At 40.3% G+C, this 25,214-nt stretch overlaps 1 protein-coding gene across 7 annotated transcripts in view; it reads left to right on the forward strand.

Moving 5' to 3' along the window:
* Positions 1-25,214, forward strand: part of tdrd1 (tudor domain containing 1) — a 148,560-nt gene that overhangs the window by 43,727 nt on the left and 79,619 nt on the right. For 6 of the 7 annotated variants that reach the window (XM_013131971.3, XM_013131973.3, XM_013131972.3 and 3 more), the window contains 4 exons: positions 10,304-10,399; positions 10,612-10,791; positions 17,097-17,240; positions 22,323-22,491. In XM_013131971.3, the coding sequence (XP_012987425.2) occupies positions 10,304-10,399; positions 10,612-10,791; positions 17,097-17,240; positions 22,323-22,491 (589 nt within the window). The remainder of the gene's footprint in view (positions 1-10,303; positions 10,400-10,611; positions 10,792-17,096; positions 17,241-22,322; positions 22,492-25,214) is intronic. The other variant, XM_020046684.2, reaches the window with a different exon arrangement.

The following is a 25,214-nucleotide window of genomic DNA, read 5'->3' on the forward strand; positions in this document are numbered from 1 at the left end:
TACTGTGGATATTAAGTCTACACACCCCTGTTAAAATGCCAGGTTATTCTAATGTCAAAGAATGAAACAAAGATAAATCATGTCAGAACTTTTCCACCTTTAATGTGACCTATAACATGAACAATTCAATTGAAAAGCGGGGGGGAAATCCTACTTGAAAAGCTGAACTTTATTTATGATTAATCAGAGTCACTTTAAATGATGACAGGTGTGTAATGACTTCTATTTAACATGAGTATGAATGTGATTGGTTAATTCTGAACACAGCCACATCCCCATTTATGAGAGGGTGTGCACACTTACACAACCAGGTTATTTTAAGGTTTTTATTTGTAATTTTTCCCCCTCAAAGATTTCAGTTTGTTTTTCATTTGAATTGTTCACATTATAGGTCACATTAAATGTGGAAAAAGTTCTGATTTAACCTTCTCATTCTTTTACATCACAAACACCTGACATTTTAACAGGTTTTGTAGACTTTTTATATCCATTGTTGGGCATTTAGGAATTTTAGAATGCGAATTTCATCTGCAGACTGATATTGCATGTTCCGGCAGTTGCTATGGTTATTCCGGGAGTCTCTGTCAATTTTGTTCTTTATCTAAGTTACCAGCCAGTCTGAGCATAGCCTGAAACTGGGAACTAACTTAGCTAGCTAGCTACATATCTGTTTACTAGCTGCCCAGGTGTATGGTAGATGCGTTTCAGCTATGATCAGGTAATTGCATATTTTACTGGCTGACGTTATTGTTAGTTACTATAGGATGAAAGGGTGTTTGAAGCAGAGAAAGTGATATTTGGGGTGACATTCTTTTTAGTATATTGTGGTGTTGTTTAACCGGGCAGCTAGTGGTGGAATAGAATCTCAACATCATCTCCATGGAATATTATGTATTAAGTTACAGTTCAATTAATACATTTAATAATTAATAACTTAACACTTAATTTATGTAATGTCAACTGTCGGTGTCAGAAATAAACAAATTACTTTAAGTGTTGCAAATGACCTTCTACCCATGTTAGTATTTAAAAATGTAAATAAATCAAGTATTCTAATTTTGGGACGTGCCAGGTAAGTGAGAAAAAAACTTGGTTGTGAGCCCTGGCTGTTAGGTTGTTAGACAATGCCCTCTCTTGCCTTCTACCTCGGTTGAGCTCACAGATGCCCCAACCAAAGGAGTTACTAGAGTCTGAGGAGGCATGGCAACCATATTCAATTACCCCTGTCCTAAAGTTTGATCACTGTCTTTCGCAATTCATTCCACTTGTTGGAAGAAGACTGAAATTAAGAATAGATGTGAGTAGTGAGGGGTTTTGGAGTGGTGTGTGAGATTTATAGTGCTGCTTGAAAGTATGCAAACCCCTTGTGCAATTGTATATACAGTTAAGCCCAAGCATTCATACCCATGCCAAATTTTGAGCTATAGTGACATTTTATTTGATGAATTGGTTTCTTCTGGCTGGAAACATAAATAGTTACATTATTGTTTTATTTCTCCAGCACAATGTCCGCCAGAAGAAACCTGTTGGTCAAATAAAAATTAACTATAACTCAAAATTTGACATAGGTAAGAATTAATTTGGACTTAACTGTATATTTTTTGTTCACCATGATCATATCAGAACCAGTCTTATCTGACATAATAGGTTTACAGTCATCAATTTCTTGGTTTACAAGAAGTCATACGTTTAGTAGAAAATCTATTTAAAAAGGAATTTGTGCATGTGCAAACATTTGTGAATCCCAAGTTGCATTGGTTATCACGAGGAGTGCTAAATGTCTATGTGAATTGGAGTTTGAGTTTGTAATAAAAATAAAACTGCCATTTTGGAAACTATACCCTCCTCCTTCCATGACTTTTCCTAAATAGGTGTATATTACATTGTTCAGTTTTCAGAAGTCTATACTCACCAAAGGAAAACGTTTTAGAAGCGATATACCTGTTTCTTTTACCGGTTTTAGACTTAAATCGCCAATAGCCCACAACACTTAGCATTGGTACACAAATGATACCCAGGTGCTAATCACCCCTCACTGAATGCATGATGTCAGTGGATGTATGCGCGATACTCCCAGATGAATGATCAGAGCCTTGGTTGAATTTGAATGAAATTAGAAATTAAGTACAAGATTTCCATGACCATTCAAATGCTTAATTACGATATTATTTAAACATAATACAAACCATATAGGCTACCTAACACACTTTACCGTTTTTCAATGGGGGATTCAGCTTATGTAGGCTAATGCATCAAATGTAAATCTACAAATGTATTATGCTAAATAATTATTCACAAAACGCAATGCCAAGGATATTGTTAACCAGTCACCAATTACCAATTCAACAAACATTACAAGTTACTGTTTTTATTTTAGGAAAGAGAAACTAAATCCTATTGTATCTTTTTTGAATTTTCTCTGCTTGTTTTACTGGAGATTACTATTCTACAGATGTATAAAGCTAAATAATTATGAACAAAATACCAATGATATTCTTTACCACTAGAGCTATGCACTATGCAACCCCCGGGATAGACCTGCTAATACGCGCTGTTCACATCGACTATTCATTTTGGAAGTCATCTTTTTCTGATTACTTATTTGTCACTTATAGACAAATCTCATATGCCAGTAATCTAGGAGACTAGAGATATGCATTGGGGTTGAAATCAAGCAACTGTGCTTTAGGCCTGTGTACAATTATTCATGTGGATATCTCTGATCATCACAAACTTTTTTTTTTGAAGTTGTTTCTGTAAAAGCACTTAGTGATAACTGCTGTTGTAAAAAGGGCTTTATGAATAAATTAGATTTTATATTATTAGAACTTCAATACAAACTCATTCTTGTATTTTTTCAAATTCATTAACCATTTAAAATAAATCCGGAAATAGATAATTTTTTTGACTTTTCTACTGTATATAGTTTGACAACCCAGTAGATCAACTGATGCTCTGGCTGGGTGGTGATGCTACAGAGGAGAATTTGTATGCTAATAGGGCCGATTCGAATGCTAATGATGAAAAATGGTGTTCGGATCTTGCGGTTAATGTCAGTTGAAAGGCTTGGGCAGTGCTAGTGTTAAATCAAGTAGGTAAGTAGAATGAGGTGGTAAATTATAAGGTACCAAATGAACCAAATAAATTGGGGGGATTTTTAGAAAAGAGTTTGGGTAAGACCAGTAAATAGGCAAGAAACCAGGTTAGGTTTTTGTTTCCCATACTAGTGAATGCAAAACACCCCATACAGAGAGGAAAAGAGATCTGAGGACATCAGGAAGACTAGTGGGATGCCATCAGTTTGTAGAAGAACCATCTCAAAATGATTTCCGGTACTTCAGTCCACTCTAAGGCAAATCCTTTATAGATGGCAGCTAATTCTAGAAGTGGGTGCCCTTCCAAAATATTCCCAAGAGACAACAGAAAAATTATTAGGTAAATGCCAACACATCTGGAGAATAGCATACCTCTGTTGCTGCATCTCAGCTTATTGTGCATACTTCAACAACTAAATGAACAGTTGAAATTGCATTTATGGGAGGGTTGCTAAGAAGAAGCCCATGCTGTCAAAAATGAACTAAACTGCCCATCTTTGCCAGACCACCTGGACAAACCTGAAGGTTGTGGAGTTCCGTTCTCTAGACAGATGAGTCCAAAATTGAACTTTTTGGTCACAATCAAAATTGCTATGATTGATGCAAACAATCATGAGAAGAACTTTCCTACAGCCACCACTTTTCTGGGAAGGCTTCCACATTTTTTTGGAGTGTCTCTGTGGGAAATTGTACCAATTCAGTCAAAAGAGCATTTGTGAGGTCAGGCACTGATGCCGGCCGAGAAGGTCTGGCTTACAATCGCCCTTCCATTTCATTCCAAAGATGGGGTTGAGGTCAGGGCTCTAACTGGTGCTACTCGTTCCTCCACACCAGCTTTGTCGAACTATGTCTTTATGCAACCCACTTTGTGCACTGGGGCACAGTCATGCTGGAACAGGAAAGTGCCTTCTTCAAACTGTTGCGACAAAGTTGGAAGCACCCAATTGTCTAAAATGTATTTTTATCCTGTAGCTTTAAGATGACCCTTAACTGTAACTAAGTGGCCTGGCCCAAACCTGAAACACTGGCCTAAACCATTATCCCTCCTCCAGCACACTTGACAGTACAGGCGCGTCTAAAAAACAAAATAATAATGGAAAAGTTACTTTTTTCCTGTAATTCAAATCAAAAAGTGACTCCTTCATATATTCTAGATTCATTACACAAAGTGAAAGATTTTAAAGCCTTTTTGTTTCAATCTTAATGATTACGGCATACAGCTCATGGAAATCAAGCATGTTCTAAATATGATAATTTATGCACTCAATAATCCGTCAGGGCTCCTTTTACACAAATGACTGCATTAATGCGGTGTGGCATGGAGGCAGTCAGCCTGTGGCACTGCTGAAGCCCAGGTTGCTTTGATAGCAGTGTGTGTTGGATCTCATTTTCCCCATAGATTCTCTATTGAGTTCAGGTTAGGCAAGTTGGCTGGCCAATCAAGCACCATGGGCAGCAAACCAGTTACCAGTCATTTTAGAAGTCCTTGAATAGGAAATCAGCATCTCCATAAAGCTTGTCAGCAGATGGAAGCATGAAGTGCTCTAAAATCTTCTGGTAGACGGCTGCATTGACTCTGGACTTGATAAAAGACAGTGGACCAACACTAGCAAATGACATGGCACCCCAAAACATTAATGACTGTGGCAACTTCACACTGGACTTCAAGAAACTTGGATTCTGTGCCTCTCCACTCCTCTTGACTGTTCCTCCAGACTGTGGGACCGTGGTTTCCAAATGAAATGCTAAGTTTACTTTCATCTGAAGAGAGGACTTTGGACCACTGAGCAACGGTCCAGTTCTTTTTCTCCTTGGCCTAGGTAAGACCCTTCTGACCTTGTCTCTTGTGACACCTTCCTGATGACACACCATTTGCTGGACACGTCTGTACATGGTGGCTTTGACTCCAGCAGTAGTCCACTCCTTGTGAAGCTCCCCCAAGTTTTTGAATTGGCTTTGCTTTACAATCCTCTCAAGGCTGTGGCCATGCATATTGCTTGTGCACCTTTTCCTACATGCTTTTCCCTTCCAGTCAACATCCAATGAATATGCATTGATACAGCACTCTGCGAACAGCCAGCCCTTTCAGGAATGACCTTCTGTGGCATAGCCTCCTTGTGGAGGATGTCAATGAGTGTCTTCTGGACAACTGTGAGGTCAGCAGTCTTCCCCATGATTGTGGTTGTGTGTACTGAAGTCTTGGAGTTCATTAGCTGATTACAGAAATTTCGACCTGAGAAATGCTTTAATGTAAATGTTTTATTCTCATATTTTGAGATACTGGATTTTTGATTTCCATGAGCTGTAGCCATAATTATCAAGAAACCTCTCTAGGTTTCTTCCTAAATTTCAGCCCTCTTAAGGAGTTTTTCCTAGCCACTGAATTTCAACGCTGCTGTTTGCTCCTTGGGGTTTAAGGCCGGGTGTTTTTGTAAAATCACTTTGTGACAACTGCTGTTGTAAAAAGGGCTTTATAAATACATTTGATTGAAAACCCTTTAATGATGAGTTACATTTCGAGCACCGTGACGTCGCCCGGTATGGCGCAGCCGGGGCCCCACCCTGGAGCCAGGCCCGGGGTTGGGGCTCGTATGCGAGCGCCTGGTGGCTGGGCCTTTCCCCATGGGGCTCGGCCGGACTCAGCCCGAACGAGCGACGTGGGGCCGCCTTCCCGTGGGCTCACCACTTACAGGAGGGACCATAAGGGGTCGGTGCGGAGAGGATCGTGCATCAGTCGAAGGCGGGGGCCTCAACAACCCGATCCCTGGACACGGAAACTAGCTCTAGGGACGTGGAACGTCACCTCGCTGGCGGGGAAGGAGCCTGAGATCGTGCGTGAGGTTGAGAGGTTCCGACTAGAGATAGTCGGGATCACCTCTGCGTACGGCTTGGGCTCTGGAACCACACTCCTTGAGAGAGGATGGACTCTTCACCACTCTGGAGTTGCCCATGGTGAGAGGCGGCGGGCTGGTGTGGGTTTGCTTATAGCTCCCCAGCTCTGCCGCCATGTGTTGGAGTTTACCCCGGTGAACGAGAGGGTCGTTTCCCTGCGCCTACGGGTCAGGATAGGTCTCTCACTGTTGTTTGTGACTACGGGCTGAACGGCAGTGCAGAGTACCCAACCTTCTTGGAGTCTCTGGGAGGGGTGCTGGAAAGTGCTCAGACTGGGGACTCTGTCGTACTACTGGGGGACTTCAACGCCCACGTGGGCAACGACAGTGACACCTGGAGGGCCGTGATTGGGAGGAACCCGAGCATTGTTCAGTTATTGTCCATCAGTGCACGTGGCACCAGGACACCCTAGGCCGCAGGTCGATGATCGACTTTGTTGTCGTTTCATCTGACCTGCGGCCGGATGTCTTGGACACTCGGGTAAAGAGAGGGGCGGAGCTGTCAACTGATCACCACCTGGTGGTGAGTTGGATCCGATGGCGGGGTAGGAAGCTGGACAGACTCTGCAGACCCAAGCGTACTGTAAGGATCTGCTGGGAACGTCTAGCCGAGTCTTCTGTCAGAGAGATCTTAACTCCCACCTCCGGCAGAGCTTCGACTGGATCCTGAGGGAGGCTGGAGATATTAAGTCTGAGTGGACCATGTTCTCCACCGCCCTTGTCGAAGCGGCCGCTCTGAGCTGTGGTCGTAAGGTCTGGCCTGGTTGGCTTGTGGGACTCCTGAGGCAGCTGACTGGTACTGGCAGGCCAAGCGGACTGCAGCCTGGGTGGTTGTGGAGGCAAAATCTCGGGCCTGGGAGGAGTTCGGTGAGGCCATGGAGAAGGACTATCGGCTGGCCTCGAAGAGACTCTGGCAAACCGACCGGTGCCTCAGGAGAGGGAAACAGTGCCCTACTAATGCTGTTTACAGTAGAGGTGGGCAGCTGTTGACCTCAACTGGGGATGTCGTCGGGCGGTGGAAGGAGTACTTTGAGGATCTCCTCAATCCCGCCATCACGTCTTCCATTGAGGAAGCAGAGGATGAGGGCTCAGAGGTGGTCAAGAAACTCCTCGATGCAAGGCACCGGGGTTGGATGAGATCTGCCCTGAGTACCTCAAGTCTCTGGATGTTGTGGGGCTGTCTTGGTTGACACGCCTGTGCAACATCACGTGGCAGTCGGGGACAGTGCCTCTGGGATGGCAGACCGGGGTGGTGGTCCCTCTTTTTAAGAAGGGGGACCGGAGGGTGTGTTCCAACTACAGGGGGATCACACTTCTCAGACTCCCCTGGAAAGTCTATGCCAGGGTACTGGAGAGGAGAATACGGCCGATAGTAGAACCTCGGATTCAGGAGGAACAGTGTGGTTTTCGTCCGGGCCGTGGAACTCTGTACCAGCTCTATACCCTCTACAGGGTGATGGAGGGTTCATGGGAGTTTGCCCAACCAGTCCACATGTGTTTTGTGGATTTGGAGAAGGCATTCGACTGTGTCCCTCGCGGCATCCTGTGGAGGGTGCTTCGTGAATATTGTGTCCTGGGTCCTTTGCTAAGGGCTGTCAGGTCCCTGTACAACCGAAGCAGGAGCTTGGTCCGCATTGCCGGCAGTAAGTCAGACTTGTTCCCAGTGCATGTTGGACTCCGGCAGGGCTGCCCTTTGTCGCAGGTTCAGTTCCTAATTTTTATGGACAGAATTTCTAGGCGCAGCCAGGGGCCCGGAGGGTGTCAGGTTTGGGGACCACACAATTTCGTCTCTGCTCTTTGCGGATGATGTTGTCGTGTTGGCCCTTTCAAACCAGGACCTTCAGCATGCACTTGGACGGTGTGCAGCCGAGTGTGAAGCGGTGGGGATGAGAATCAGTACCTCCAAATCCGAGGCCATGGTCCTCAGTCGGAAAAGGGTGGCTTGCCCACTTCAGGTTGGTGGAGAGTTCTTGCCTCAAGTGGAGGAGTTTAAGTATCTAGGGGTCTTGTTCACGAGTGAGGGAAGGATGGAACGGGAGATTGACAGACGGATCTGTGCAGCTTCTGCAGTAATGTGATCGATGTATCGGTCTGTCGTGCTGAAGAAAGAGCTGAGCCGCAAGGCGAAGCTCTCGATTTACCGGTCAATCTACGTTCCTACTCTCACCTATGGTCATGAGCTTTGGGTCATGACCGAAAGGACAAGATCCTGGATACAGGCGGCCGAAATGAGCTTTCTTTGCAGGGTGGCTGGGTGATCCCTTAGGTTGAGAAGCTCGGTCACCCGGGAAGAAGTTCATTGTAGAGCCGCTGCTCCTCCACATCGAGAGGGAGGTGAGGTGAGGAAAGCCTTCCTGGGACGGTGTTCCCGGGCCCGTCCCACCGGGAGGAGACCCCGGGGAAGACCTAGGACACACTGGAGGAACTATGTCTCCTGGCTTGCCTGGGAACGCCTAGGTGTCCCCCCGTAAGAGCTGGAGGAAGTGTCTGGGGAGAGGGAAGTCTGGGCATCTCTGCTTAGACTGCTGCCCCTGCGACCCGGCCTCGGATGAAGCGGAAGAAGATGGAATGGAATGATTGATTGAATTGAAAACAAAGTGGTAGGACACTGCAAATATATGCTTTTTTATTTGTTTCCGTGTGTGTGTGTGCGTGCATGCGACAGAGATACAGACCTACCTTCAAATACTTTCTGTTGTCCATTGGGGTCATTGTTTCACCATCTTGCAGTTTCTCTTATTCCTTACAACTCTATAGAGAGGCACATATGAGACACCTGTACACCGACAGTCTGGTCAATCGGACTACCGGTTGATTTTAAGGCAATTGATATAGTGGTCATTAGAGTTAGCATGAAGGGTCATCTTAAGGGTTGACTTGGCCTAATTGTGGAAAAATGCATTAAAGTGTTGCCTGTGGTGGTATTGGGTTGGGTGTCTTTGTGAATAATATACCTGGTCTGTATTTTCATTGTGACGTAATGTAATGCACGCATGAAGTGTATGCATCTATACATTTTACTGTGGTCATCCATTTCATCTGCAATCTTGAATGATATCTCTTATTCCTGAACTCAATCCAAGGTGGCATGTATGAGACACACGTATGCCAAAGGGCATGTTAAACCGACTTTGTAAAAGTTTAAATATTTTGTAGGTTTTGGCAAATATTTGGCAGAAAAATCCAAGATGGACGATTTTATGGGTTCTTGAGGCTTTTTTGTTCCTCATGATAAATTAGTTATGTACACAGATGTAGCACTATATGTCAAACGGGTGGCAAGTACATCATTTTGGAATTAGCTAATTTAATTGTGCACTGTAGTGCCCCTGGTGGAGGAATCAGAGCGGGTGTCTGTGTGGTAGGTACTTATGGTCTTTATTTCAGTGTGCAAAATTACAACATTTTCTATTAGGGACTTTTGGAGTTATTTAGCATTTTCAGGGAAAAATAATTATAATAATACAGACAATAACAATAGGGTTCCTCCTACCGGAGTACCCTAAATAATATTAATAATCGTAACAAAAATATTTGGGCACCTGAGCCCTTTCAGGGCAAGGACTACTAATGAATGAAATGCTCTTTAACCCTAGTTATAGGTATTACGTGAACAAAGCCCTCGGAACAGCTGTTCGTTTTGTACTGGGATCACTGTGATACAGTGATCGTTTTGAACTGAATCGCATCCTTTAAAGAACGCATTTGTAGGGTTTACATTCATAGAAGCAGCACAATAAACCCTGGTATGGTCTTTCTCAATACCAACAGTATTTACTTAGTTAAGAAAAAGCCTGGCATGCATGCATGCTCACAAGACCTCAGTGATTTTGTTAGCTGACTTAATTTTAATGACATGGTACCCCTTGATTATAAATATACAGATTAATTACCATTTGTTTTCAACTTTAGCATAGTGTCAATTCATTTAGTTTGTAGGATGTTTCACTTGAATTATATGGACAGCCAGTTGCAGGTGAGGCTCCAAGAAACTGAACCGTGTAGGGAGGTAATGTTCAATTGTTTTTTGAAAATCTTTATTAACGCTGACACTTCCTTAGAGCGGTGTTACAGCCAGGTTATCCATCTTTATTGAGGTTTACCCTGCTCTATATATGGCTAAGATTGGCAGTTCACATTCTCAGGGATGGTGTTAAACCTGCAACTTTTCCATAATTGGCTTAATGCTCTAAACCCAGCTGCCTTATTTACTGGAACTATGTAGTTTATCAGAACACTGGTTAAATTGGGTACTTATGAACCTTGCAACTCTCAACTTGGGAAAAACATTTATGAGATTTTTTTAACGGTAACCAGGTGTTACAGGTGATCCACAACAATGACATTTCCCCCCAACGACTGTACCTGAGGGACCTTCGTAAGAGTGACATTACCAAAGGAATGGAATTTCAGGTTTGTGCTCTGACTAGTCCTTTTTGTGATTACACTTTTAGTGCCGGGGAAATGCTTGAGCATAAATGTCTCCACGATGTAAAAATTAGTCAAGGCAATATTAGAAATGTCCTCTGGTGTACAAACTAAACCTTTGTTGATGTAGATTTTTGACTGTTTTATACTGTCTGCATTAAAGTAGTTTGCATCTTTCCTTGCTGTTGTGCCTCTAGGTGTCTGTGGTGGAAATGCTTAGCCCTGGTAGGTTCTTTGTTCATGTTGAAAGCCCAGAGCTGATTGATGCTCTTAAAGCCATTACTGTGGAACTGCAGAAGTCAAATGGCAGCATGCTAAGAACAGAGTACAAGCCTGACACAGGGGAGGTCTGCGCTATCAAATACTCGCTTGATCAGGTGAGTAAAACCCAGAAGAGGATATAAAATGTTCTTTCAGTTTGAATTTTTTTTTCAAACTGAAAGTGTTTTCTTGCTCTGCAATTTTCCTTTTATCTACAACCCTGTATTCAAAGAATTTGGGCCGCTGTGTAAAATGCGAATAAAAACAGAATGCAATGATGTGCAAATCATTTATCCCTATATTTAATTGAAATTAGTATAAAGACAACATATCGAGTGTTTTCAACTATAACATTTCATTGTTTCTGGAAGAATATATGCCTATTTTGAATTTCCTACCAGCAAACCCGTTTATAGAAATTTGGCCCAGGGGCATGTTTACTACTGTATTGCATCACCTCTTAGTTTAACAACACACTTTAAGCGTTTGGGAACTGTGGACACGGATTGATGTAGTTTTGAACGTTGTCCCATTCTTGCTTGATATAGGATTTTAGCTGCTCAACATTTCGGCTAGTTTACATGGTTAAGCATATTAATGCTATATTTTAACTTTATATAACGCTTAATTCTTACTACATAGATCTCATGTGCCATTTCACAAGAATGTCATTGGTTTGAATGTCGCTGTGTAATTTGGTGCATTTGATAGAGACTTTGACTCGACCTTGACATTGAAGTTAATGTTTAATTGTCGCACAAATGATTGTGATTAACAATTTCATTGTTTATATTGTTTTATGCCATTTTTGTAGTGTTGCCTAATAATATTGTAAAAATACATGGTGAATTCAGAGATGTTCTTCAGATTTGTGGTGTTTGCGCTTATTAGGCGCCACATTTCTGGAGCAAATCTGGCAATTCACCTATTGCTGCGCAGCCTCTACTGGTCACTTGTGACTTATATCATCTTGCGATGAGCCAGCGGCTCTATACATGACATCAAGGTAATTTCACTGTGTACATTACCTGAAAAAATTTATATTTAAATGAAGGTTAACTTTAAGACAGCATTATTCATTTTTATGAGCATGAAGTTTTTGGATATAGACTGACATTATTAATGCTTAAGACTGAATGGTTGAAAAAAAATAATAAAACAATAATACAGTAAACCCCCAGCTGTCCGTGGTTCCACATTCACCAACTCAAGTATCCGCGCAAATTTTTCAAGAAGTCCGACATTCTAAAAACGCGTTCATTTCAGCTATCCAAGCGTCGATCCGGTTAAGTGCAAATATAAAGAAAATATAAAGTAAACTGTCCATTACATAACGATTATGCAAATAAATGGTCATGCGCACGATATGTTGTTTTCATAGATGCGATTTTGTTGAATTAATACTTTGTGGGGGACTTTATACTTTCGATTTATGCTATTTAAAAATATGTAGGCTAAACCGAAAACATAAAAGCTGTGAACAAAGTGTTTTATTGCTTTCGAAATTAAACAAAAGTCAAGAACATCCGCAGCTTAATGTAGAACAATCAAAGTTTTAAATATTTATTTATTCAAACAGCAAAATAAAAATTAAAATAATAAGCACATAAACAAAAGGTCAAGAACGAAAATGATAATTATGTATATAAAACTATCTCAAATGAATAATGATTAACCTATTCTTCAAAAAACTGATTTATATCCGGTAGGCAGAATTACCGCAGAATTAGGTTTAACCTGATTTAGCTTTTCAAAGTGCAACATAAAAAAGGAACATAATAAGAATATATTAAGACATTGTCGTTAATATGTTGGTAACAACAAGAATGCACGCAGAGTGCAACATAAAGGGAACATAGACCGAATAAGGAACTGTTGATAAATCTGCATATCCTGCTGGTTTCTGTGTTCATGTTTCATTCCAGAAAAAGTTTAAGGGAGGATCTTAAAGGAATAATAATGTTGCCAGCCGTGCTGAATACATGCTCAGAGGGAGTGTTCGTAGCGCATATGGTCATATATTTTCTGGCTATCGAACACCGAGGGTAGGCAACTACATGACTCTATATAACGGGAAGAATGAGCACATAGCCTACACTACAGTTATAAGTATTTTGCAAGTTAATAAAATTCAGTTAATATCGAAGCTGTCCGTTTCATTCTTTCATATTCATGCAATAAACAAATACACTCACCTGAAGGATTATTACACCTGTTCAATTTCTCATTAATGCACTTATCTAATCAACCAATCACATGGCAGTTGCTTCAATGCATTTAGGGGTGTGGTCCTGGTCAAGAGAATCTCCTGAACTCCAAACTGAATGTCAGAATGGGAAAGAAATGTGATTTAAGCAATTTTGAGCGTGGCATGGTTGTTGGTGCCAGACGGGCCAGTCTGAGTATTTCACAATTTCTAGGGTTTACAAAGAATGGTGTGAAAAGGGAAAAACATCCAGTATGCAGCAGTCCTGTGGGCGAAAATGCCTTGTTGATGCTAGAGGTCAGAGGAGAATGGGCCAACTGATTCAAGCTGATAGAAGAGCAACTTTGACTGAAATAACCACTTGTTACAACCAAGGTATGCAGCAAAGCATTTGTGAAGCCACAACACGCACAACCTTGAGGCGGATGGGCTACAACAGCAGAAGACCCCATCGGGTACCACTCATCTTCACTACAAATAGGAAAAAGAGGCTACAATTTGCACGAGCTCACCAAAATTGGACAGTTGAAGACTGGAAGAATGTTGCCTGGTCTGATGAGTCTCGATTTCTGTTGAGACATTCAGATGGTAGAGTCAGAATTTGGCGTAAACAGAATGAGAACATGGATCCATCATGCCTTGTTACCACTGTGCAGGCTGCTGGTGGTGGTGTGATGGTGTGGGGGATGTTTTCTTGGCACCCTTTAGACACCTTAGTGCCAATTGGGCATGGTTTAAACGCCATGGCCTACCTGAGCATTGTTTCTGACCATGTCCATCCCTTTATGACCACCATGTATCCATCCTCTGATGGCTACTTCCAGCAGGAATAATGCACCATGTCACAAAGCTCGAATCATTTCAAATTGGTTTCTTGAACATGACAATGAGGTCACTGTACTGGAATGGCCCCCACAGTCACCAGATCTTACCCAATAGAGCATCTTTGGGATGTGGTGGAACGGGAGCTTCGTGCCCTGGATGTGCATCCCACAAATCTCCATCAACTGCAAGATGCTTTCCTATCAATATGGGCCAACATTTCTAAAGAATGCTTTCAGCAACTTTTTGAATCAATGCCACGTAGAATTAAGGTAGTTCTGAAGGCGAAAGGGGGTCAAACACAGTATTAGTATGGTGTTCCTAATAATCCTTTAGGTGAGTGTACATGTTCATTAAATGGTAATCTGCATGAAAAAATAAATACTTTTTTTTCTGTCTTGCCTAAGGCGGCAGAACATCCAGAACCGGCCATGGATATAGTCAATGATAATAACTAAACAATTATTTATATTTATGTTGATATTTGCTTTATATTTCATATCACACAACATATATGCACTCAAATAAATATATTTGCGATAAAGCAGATAATGCATGAGCTTAACCCTGCGGTAGACATTACATGACCGCAGGGTTGCAGTGTTGCAGTTATCGTCACAGCCCTACGTGTGATGAACTCATGATAGTAATCTAAACAACTGTTAAAGACCCCATAGAATGGCACTCTTCCTTGATTTTATGAGACAGGAGTGATGGCATTAATGATAGGGGGTGCCATAAATGTGTTTAAAGGCTTTGTTTTTCAATGTAGATATTTTTCAATCAGATTATTTTCAAAGCAGTTCTCCACCCCATGAAATTATCTTCAACGCATTATTCTGGTGATAGGGTGAGCTAAACTTTGGAAATGCTGATTGCGCAGCATGGCTGACAAGTGTCATTCATGTTGTATTGGTTTTCAGTTTATTTCCCCGGACAAAACTAATCTTTTGAATTCATAACACAACACTGTCAGCTCCTTGTTCACGATACAAGACTGAGGAAAAGAAACCAGTCAACTTTTACTTTACTTACCAATGTAGCATTCTCTCTTCAAAATACTCCAGCCATGTAACTATACTTTCATGAAATTACCCCAGGAATATGCACAATTACTTTCACAACTAATATTCCCTTTAACAGTGCCACATTAAGAATGGCATTAAAATATAAGAGGACTCGCAACAAAAGTAATCCTTTCTGGCCAGTGATAAATCACAGAACCGCATCGGCCATTGTAGAACATAATTCTTTCCAACAATGTAATCCACCAAATTACACATAAGTATGTTCTGTAACCAACGTATACAAGAGGAGCTGCCTTTCTGGAGAGAATGCAGACCAGCTGTTTCCACCATTATAATATCAGGTCAAAATGTTCGGTGGGAAATAAGTCCAATTAATAGATTAGGCTATTTAATATGCTAATAATGTTGTATAACTTAAATGATCAGTTGACAAGAAAACAGCAAGCCTCCAATGTTTCAGTAAGACATTACTAAGTGTTTGGTCATGTGACCAAACAAGTGTGGCCTGAGATTCAAAAGCTGCACACTCCGGTCACAACTCCTGCATACATGTTTAATATGCAATGGGAAAACATATAATTATATCCATACATTTTAATGCACATTATCTAATTAGGAAATATTGTTGGAAATGGTCGACTTAGAATATTAGTTAAAATACTTTACACATGCTTGTTTTTTTTCTTTGTTGATCAGAGTTGATTCGACAAATAAGTGACAAAATGTGTTTTCTAATAAATAATAATGTTGTGAAATTAGGCTACATTATGGTGCATAGCAAAACAATTCTAAACTTGTATTAGCATACTGAAATTCAGAAGCAAACAGGTTTCAGTAAATGGTCTGCGCCTATAAATTTACACAGAGCTGTCAAACACTCTTCTGCACCCATGGTCCAGACATCCTATAGATACTGACATCATTTGAATGGTATTTGTTGAGAAGTTTCGAACATTGGCTTCAAAAGCCCTTAATCAGATGTGAAACATGATTTTTGATGATCAAAATATTGTGCAAAAAGTTTGCTGTTCATAAAGTATTATGATTTTGCTCAAATAATTGAGAGAGCCCTAGTTATAGCATATATGCTCAGTTCACAAAGATTGTGAAGAGTTCATTCTGCTGACTAATTGAAATAAACAAGAAAATGAACCAGGCAGGCCTAGTTCTGTTGGCCAGCTATTAGAAGGGATGAATGTTGTTTCCCCTGGCTGGATTCAATCTGCGATTTCCTGTGTGGCAGACTGTGTCCTTAACCACTATGCTATTTAAACAGCAGGTGTTGTTGCATGTGATACCTGTGTAGAGATGTGGTGTCTGTTTACCTGAACATTGTTAAACCAATTCGTCAGAACTTGAACCTAGTTCCCTATATTAGCTGACATCCAAGCCAACAACAGGTATCACGGTCATTACACTACATTCAGTGTGTTAACTTAAGAAGAGATTAATGTAGACGGCTAGCTAATAGCTGTACAGTAATAACAACAATGACTTGAATCACTACATGGCTGGTTCCATTACGCTATGTGAACCTCCCTATGTAAATCGAAATCGAGAGGAATGGGTTTGTTGTCGGTGCAGTTCGTCTGTCGCGGTATAACCATAAACAGTTTTTCTTTTGGCTTGCTGTAATGTAGCTACTGATGCTTGTAGCCAGCAATGTTTAGTCTAGCTACACAGTACCTATAATGAAGACGACTCCAATTACTCCATGGTTCACTCCATGGTTCAAAACAGTGACAGTAGGATAGTGAACTACTAAGCTATGTGAACTACATTATGTAAATCAAAATCAATATGTTCCTTGTCGGTGCAGTTTCGTCCATCGCAAATTAATAGTTACATTTTATTGTAGGCTTACTATAACACTGCTACTGAAGCTTGTAGCCAGCAAAGTTTTATTGTATCCTGAACAAATCCTAATCTCTAATTTCTTTTGTCTGTGTCGAGGTTCGAACGCTGGTCGCCTACGTGGCAGTCCGTGTCTCTAACCACTACGCTGTTGAACAAAGGGTAGTCTGTCTGGCACTCGCCCACTAACTCACTAAGACACCATTTGCTCTTCTTGGCCAGCTCCGCTTATGCAGTCCAGCAAAACATTTGTTGGGTCATAGTGTGTGTTTTATTGTTGTTTAAATCTAGGTCATTATATGGCTAGGCCTATTTAAACATATGTAGCTGTTCTATATGGTCGGAATTCTGGAATTTTCAAGGCAATATTGCCTGTCAAAAAAAGGTCTAGCGTCAACTCATTCTTATTACTGTTCTTATCATGATGATGCCAATTCGTCATAATGATTTCGGTAAATACTTCGGAAATGTCTTAACATGTTTATTAACCATGAGTCCTTTGTCTTTGTAGAACTGGTACAGAGGTGTTGTCCAGTCTGTTGCTGCAGATGAGAGAAGTGCTAATATTCTCTACATTGATTTCGGAAATGAAGAAGATGTGACACTGGATCGGATAAAACCCCTTGCTGCCAGCATTGAACCGATTCCACCATGTGTGAGTTATGCACATTTGCTTGTTTTTATAGAAGTCTGAGTTTGGCACAAAACACTTTTATTGACATATAAGAAAAAGTACTCTTCCTCTTTGCTTACAAGAGCAATGTTAAGGATGTATTTCTGAATGTGGTGTTAAGTAGGCCTTTTTCCCGTTAGAGTAAATGCTTGGTCTACTACTAATATGTTTTAATTTGGCAGCTTCCTTCCCTACCTGCCAAACTACACACTTGATTTACTCTTTCTGTGCTCATCAATATATTTTTTAAAAAGGTTTTAAGCTTATTTAGCTCCAATGGCGAGCAGCTTACTCATTGGAGCAGCTCGCAAAACACAATAAAGCCTAGTTTATATATACATTTATTAACAGTGTGGTTTAAGTCCTGGGGGTTTGTGATATATCGTTGATAAACCATCTGCGATGCATTGTGCCCAAGAACAGAGTTTAGCTGTGGCATATTGGCCATACCCCACACCCCATCTTGCCTTTTTGCTTACAGTACCAGTGAAGTTTGGACACATAACCATTCAAGGGGGGACAGACGGATGTACGGACAGGTGACAAATTGAACAAAAAACCTAAATAGGAAACTGAATAAAAACGCTTCCATACAAGTGTTTGCATCCTATGCTCTGTGGCATTTTTGGTAGAAAGGTGTACATAATGCTCCAACAAATACATTTTATAAGATAAAATGCACAGTTTGACAATGTTTTGATCCCAAACGGATCTTCATCAGGACTAGGGATGGGACGACAGGCGATTTTAGTACTAATCGCAATGGAAAATACTATTTTTTAAATCATGGAGAAATTCCCCTGACTGCTTGATTTATTTTACAAGTGGAGCACACATCTCATCTCATATTGTACTACACCACTAAACATCTTCTGCAATATATGGTCAATGAAGCCAAATGGCTCTGCTAGCGTAAATTGAAAAATATTGTCAATTACAATAAAAATCTAATTAAAATTTAGTTATAATTTGGGATTGTATTGTAATGATATAAAGAATAAACTAGTTTTCCATTTCCTTTACAACAGTACTAGTCTAACCACTACACTTAAGCACATGTGGACCCGTGGCATTACTAGTCTACAAAAGAAAGCTCTTGCCAGTCAAGTGTTCCTGACCAGTTTTATTTAACTGGTGGAGCGCATATCTCACTAATTGTATTGTATAGATTTTACTAAAAAAGACTTTCTCCAAACTCTCCATAACAAGAATGCAATCTTAAATTAGGAAAAAAAATTTTTTTTCCATCAGCCTATTATCGGTCTCCTCCTGGAGGATGCGGAAGAATAAACGTCTTAGAACCACTTGAATGTGCTTCACTGTCCGCCAAGAAAGTGTCCTACGGTCGAGGTCTTCTTGGGATCATGAAATAAATATCCCTGCCAAACTGTGTCCGTGACGTTTATATCCAATACCAAAAACATCCGACTGATATCTAAAGTCGGCGATATCCAATCTGAAATATGCCAGGGAGGAAGGATAATCCAAACTTAATTTTTGTCTGATAATTAAGATACCAGATACAGCAGAATTGTGTCCAAAAGACAAAGGTAGCAATTAAGTCCTCTATATTGTTTAAACCTGTCTTGCAGTGGCCATTGGTGTTGCACCTGCATTTTATGTTATTGCTTAGTAGCCAAGAAGAGTGTATTATAAACGTATCTCTCTCACCCTCTAATGCAGACCTGGGCAAGATAAGGCCCCCCGGGCCCGTTGAGTCATTCTATTCGGCCCGCGATACATCCAAAACTTTTCAAATAATACAAAATAATATAGACCGGATGAGGTCTGCAGATTACATTACTTTATTTACTGTTGCATATTTATTTATTTTCAAATTAAGTCCCGTGGCACTCCCAGTAATAAGTACAGCAGTATCATAAGGTCTGTTTATAATACCTTTAAGTTGAAACAAGGTATTTGCGTTGCTATGATATGTAGGGACCAGCTCATCTGGAAATGAGCCTAAGAAAAGTTGATAACGAAAGCAGTGTATTGACAGAAAAATATTTATTTGCAGATGTCGCAGGTAAAGCAACTTGCTTACTCTGTGCTCATTTGCATAAATATTAATGCAAACGTAATCACTATAATTGTCCCGTTTCAATGCATATTGTATGTAGCCACCTTTGTGAAGCGTTCCGTGTATTGTTTGGGTTGCTATGGGGACCACAGCCTGCAGGAGGAAAACTTGGTGTCACCAGGCAACGACATTGACCATGCATCTTAGAAAGGCTAATGTGTAGACAAGACTATAGGGATTACAAAGGTGTACATCGCTATATATGATGTATTGAACTGTAATACATCGTTTGTGTTATGAATGTGATATCAAAATGTTTTTCTGTCAACATAGTATGAGCATGTTTTGGGGTTTTTGGGGAAAAGTCCAAATTGCACTACCAATCTCTTGCTGGTGGCCGTTTTGCGTCATTACATAGAAAACGGAAATTATTAATCTTTAATTTATTTTTTTGTGTTTTATTTCTAGGTAGAATAACCATTTTTTTGGGGTGCCTATATTATTGACCTTCTATAATTTTTATTGTTTATATGACAGTAGTAAGTCCAAGCGCAGATGCTGCCTCACTGATGAACATCTTGCAGCAGTACCGCGCACTGCTTTAACAGAAATTACTCCTGACTTCACTTCACTTGTCAACGCCCATACGAGGCATCTCCACTTTCCGTTATATGCAATAACCTGTCCATTCCATTACCGCAGAAAATAAGCTTTTGACACAAAGTTGAGCACAAACAAACCATTGATAATTATCTTTGGAGATTTGCAGCTACGAGAGATGCATGCAAAGAAAACCTGTAAACAAACTGCACATTTTAGAAAATATGACTAGGATATACATTGTTATACATCTTTCTAATTATTTTATTTATATTCTAGGCCAATTTTTTAAAGCTTTCCTACTGAAAATGATTAGCCGTATTTTGGTCTAAAGCATGTATGTTTGGGAAATGTGATGAATTGCAACAGATGATTTACAAAGAAATTGCCTCTTCATAGAAATAACATTTATAGATCCAAGAGGGTGTAGCTTCTTGCATTATACAAAGGCATAGGCTCGGTTATATTACACCACAGCTTTCTCGTGAAGTAAAAACATTAGTGTATCGTTCAATGACATGTATTTGTAAATTTAATTATCGGATGATTTACAATTAACTACATAAATTACAATATTGACAGTTTGATTAGATAAGTCATTTGTCGATTGTCTTGGACACTGTGCTGTTATTACCCATGCATTTTCTCATGAATCAATCTCTTACCTTTCTGGCCCACAGTCAGCACACCGTTTCAGGGTGTCTTGTAATCCATATGTTAAATTGCTGAGGATAATGTATTATGTTTAAAAAGTATCAAAGAGAGCCTGTCACCTGACACTGAGTATTTTACAGAATATTCAGCTTGTGTAGTTCCTCAAATGTATTACACTAAGTTATTATTAGCTCAATGAAATGTATACAATAGCCTCGACAGTTCAACAAATGAATGTTGAGTTTAATTGAAGGTGTCTGAATACTTGGTGAAGGCACAGTGTAGTGACTATCCTAGCCTAAATGTCCATTAGCCACTTCGTTAACTGGTTATGGTGATGCTTGTCCCATTACGCGCATTAAATCAATTCAAGCCATGATTTAGTTTGATGTTCCATTTAATGGAATTTCATAAAGTTAAACAAATGACTTTGATATTGTTACCGTAGTGCTGAGTGATGGTTCAGAGAGAAAATAATCCTGTAGTGTTGGCAGTAAAGTAATGGTGTTAGCGGTAAGAAACCATAAGCTCTCATAACCAAGAGCAAATCAAACTTCCCACTCCTGGCCATTTATCACAAAATACCAACGTGACTGACACCTAGTGCACTGGAAGAGTGACATCCCAAAACAACTAGGCAATACAATACATGAAATGGCTCCTACACACAGTACTAGTCATATACAGTGAGGAGATAAATTATTTGATGCCCTGCTGATTTTGTACGTTTGCCCCCTGACAAAGAAATGGTCAGTCTATAATTTTAATGGCAGGTTTTTCTGAACAGTGAGAGACAGAATAACATTAAAATCCAGAAAAACGCATGTCAAAAATATAATATAAATTGATTTGCATTTTAATGAGTGAAATTAGTATTTGATCCCCTCTCAATCAGAAAGATTTCTGGCTCCCAGGTGTCTTTTCTACAGGTAACAAGCTGAGATTAGGAGCACTTTTTTCTGAAGGGAGTGCTCCTAATCTCAGTTTGTTACCTGTAGAAAAGACACCTATCCACAGAAGCAATCAATCAGATTCCAAATTCTCCACCATGGCCAAGAACAAAGAGCTGTCCAAGGATATCAGTGACAAAATTGTAGACCTACACAAGGTGGGAATGGGCTACAAGGCCATTGCCACGCAGCTTGGTGAGAAGATGACAACAGTTTGTGTGTGAATTCACAAACGGAAGAAACACAAAACAACTGTCAATATCCCTGTGTTTGGGGCCCCATGCAAGATCTCACCTCATGGAGTTGCCATGATCATGAGAACGGTGAGGAATCAGCCCAGAACTGCACAGGAGGATCTTGTCAATGATCTCAATGCAGCTGGGACCATCACCAAGAAAACAATTGGTAACACACTACGCCGTGAAGGACTGAAATCCTACTGTGCCCGCAATTTCCCTCCTGAGATGTGTGCAAACCTGGTGACCAACTACAAGAAACGTCTGACCTCTGTGATTGCCAACAAGGGTTTTGCCACCAAGTAGTAAGTCAAGTTTTGCAGAGTGGTCGAATACTTATTTCACTTATTAAAATGCAAATCAATCTATCTGTATGTTTTTGTTGTTGTGCTGTCTCTAACTGTTCAAATAAACCTACCATTAAAATAATAGACTGATCATTTCTTTGTCAGTGGGCAAACGTACAAAATCAGTAGGGGATCTAATACTGCATTCAACATTGCCAGGTCTGAATAGCCATTCATTCTTGATGAATAGTGCTTGACAATGCAACAACACAATAGCACCTTATATTTGTTAATTTCCCCTAATCTTTTTCCAGGCTATGGAGTGCACTGTTGCTGGGATAACACCAGTGACTGATTGCTGGATGGGGGAGTGCTGCATCGCTGTGAGACAACTGGTGGCTGGAAAGAGCCTGAAACTCACTGTGGTGGACACAGACAAGAATGGACGCACATATGCAGTGGATATTCTGCTGGCTTCAATTGGTACTGTATCACACTTCATAAATTAGGCTGTAAAAAAATAGCACACTTGATTCTGTATCTGGTTGCTTTGCGAATAATAAACAAAAACGCAAACTCTTAAAGCTTGTAAATATATAGAAAGGTCCATGAAGTTAGATATCTGCCAAAAGGTTAAGTGTATGTATTGTTGAGATTGTAAGAAAATACATCCATATGATTGTAAAATGGTTTGATGGTTAAAAAAAAGTAATACGCAAAACATGAGACGTAAGCGTGAAAGTAGACCATACAAACACCTCGTTACGATGGCGGACAAATATTTTTTCCTTGTACAAATCTAAAATATAGCATCACGATCTGGAGTTTTGTCAGTTTCACCTCATCCTCCCAAAAAACGTAACAGTTTTTTGAGTGCTGATAACAAGCCGAGGCTGTGTGAACAACAGGAAATCAGGGAAACTGGAAATAGGTATCCTGCAAGATCGAAGTTTAAAAGTCTCTTCTTTCTTCATGCATGCATAGTGTGCTCATTTTCATGTGCGTAACTGCTATTCGGGCATAGGTTTCGTTTGTTATTAAAATCACTTTTTTATTATGTAGGCCTACACACTTGTTGCGGTCCCAAATACTCAAACAGCATTGCTTTATTGTTCTTATTTTTTTCCCCTTGGGTTGTTGCTGTAAAATGAGAATTTGTTAAAATACTGAATAACTAAAACGAAATGTTAAGCAATTACTAAAGAAGTTCCAGGTCACGTACAGCCATCATAAATAGTAAGGACAGAACACAGCTATTAAATAGCACATGCCAGACTAATATTTAAAGAATATCTTGACCTTAATCACTTCATTATATTTTGCAGCTCAGAAGGATATTCTATGAAAAGGTACACTGTGTCCTTGTCATTTTTACACAAATATTTTTACCTAACGCTTAAATGCTTTATAGCCTACTGGTGTAATGTTGTTAAGCAGCCTTAAAAAATAGCTATGGACTTTTATTTTGAAGATGATATCCGGAATGTCAACGCTATGGTTGAACACTGGTCTAGCGGTCCAACTTATTGTTGCTAGCTAGTGTTACAGTTTCGAAGAGCTACGTTCAGGTCTTATCTTTGCAGATGCCAGATGACTGACAAAAGCTTGTATGTAGAAAAACAAATAAATGGTGACGTAAAGAATTTAACGTGTGAAAAGTCGTCAAAGGGTGTTTGTACATTCACAGGTTTAATATCACGCTTACGTTTCATGTTTTACGTCATATCTTTTTTACGATCATACCAATTTATGAATGTATTTTCTTACGATCCTAACAATACGTACGCTTAACCTTTTGGCAGATATCGAACTCCATAGATGTCGCTCATCTAATTATAGCATTTTCTTACCGCGGTTGGATCAGGTAGATTGCGTCGGCATGCAGTAGATTGCGTCAAGCTGTGCCGTATTCACTAGAACACCGTATTCACTAGAACACTGAAAATACTATTTGTTCTCTAAAATAATGTTCTGAAGATTTTTGTGAAAAATAGTTGCACACAATGTTTACAATGTTCCTAACATTACAGCTCCTAACATAACAGGTTTAGTTTAAAAGTTTAATGTTTCCAGTTGCCTCTTCATCAATGCTATAATTACGATGTGTTTTTATTAGCTTAGATCATGGTTTTGAATTAAAGTATTGTAGAAGAACCCATCTTGTGACAATATGCTAACTGACTTTAAAACGGGTGGTAGGCTATACTGTATACAGACTACCTTTCAATTTATCTTCCTGTTTTATTTTATTTTTCTACAGTGCTGAATAAAGCTTGATAATGAGAGTTCATTTGTTGGAGAAACAAAATGATTACAGTACAGGCCAAAAGTTTGGACACACCTTCTCATAAAATTTTTTCATGACTATTTACATTGTAAATTCTCACTGAAGGCATCAAAACTAAGAATGAACACGTGGAATTATGTACTTAACAAAAAAGTGTGAAATAACTGAAAACGTCTTATATTCTAGTTTCTTCAAAGTAGCCACTCTTTGCTCTGATTACTGCTTTGCACACTCTTGGCATTCTCTTGATGAGCTTCAAGAGGTAGTCACCTGAAATGGTTTTCCAACAGTCTTGAAGGAGTTCCCAGAGATGCTTAGCACTTGTTGGCCCCTTTGCCTTCACTCTGCGGTTGAGCTCCCCCAAACCATCTCGATTGGGTTCAGGTCCGGTGATCAGTCTTCTGGCGCAGCACTCCATCACTCTCCTTCTTGGTCAAATAGCCCTTACACAGCCTGGAGGTGTGTTTGGTGTCATTGTCCTGTTGAAAAATTAATGATGGTGCCAACTAAACGCAAACCGGATGGGATGGGATAGCATGTCGCTGCAGGATGCTGTGGTAGCCATGCTGGTTCAGTATGCCTTCAATTTTGAATAAATCCCCAACAGTGTCACCAGCAAAGCACCCCCACACCATCACACCTCCTCCTCCATGCTTCACGGTGGGAACCAGGCATGTAGAATCTATCTGTTCACCTTTTCTGCGTCGCACATAGACACGTTGGTATGAACCGATCTCAAATTTGGACTCATCAGACCAAAGCACAGATTTCCACTGGTCTAATGTCCTTGTGTTTTTTGGCCCAAACAAATCTCTTCTGCTTGTTCCCTCTCCTTAGCAGTCATTTCCTAGCAGCTACTTGACCATGAAGGCCTGATTTGCCCAGTCTCCTCTTAACAGTTGTTCTAGAGATGTCTGCT

This window comes from Esox lucius, chromosome 5 (assembly GCF_011004845.1).
Source record: "Esox lucius isolate fEsoLuc1 chromosome 5, fEsoLuc1.pri, whole genome shotgun sequence".
In the NCBI taxonomy this organism is placed as follows: Eukaryota; Metazoa; Chordata; class Actinopteri; order Esociformes; family Esocidae; genus Esox; species Esox lucius.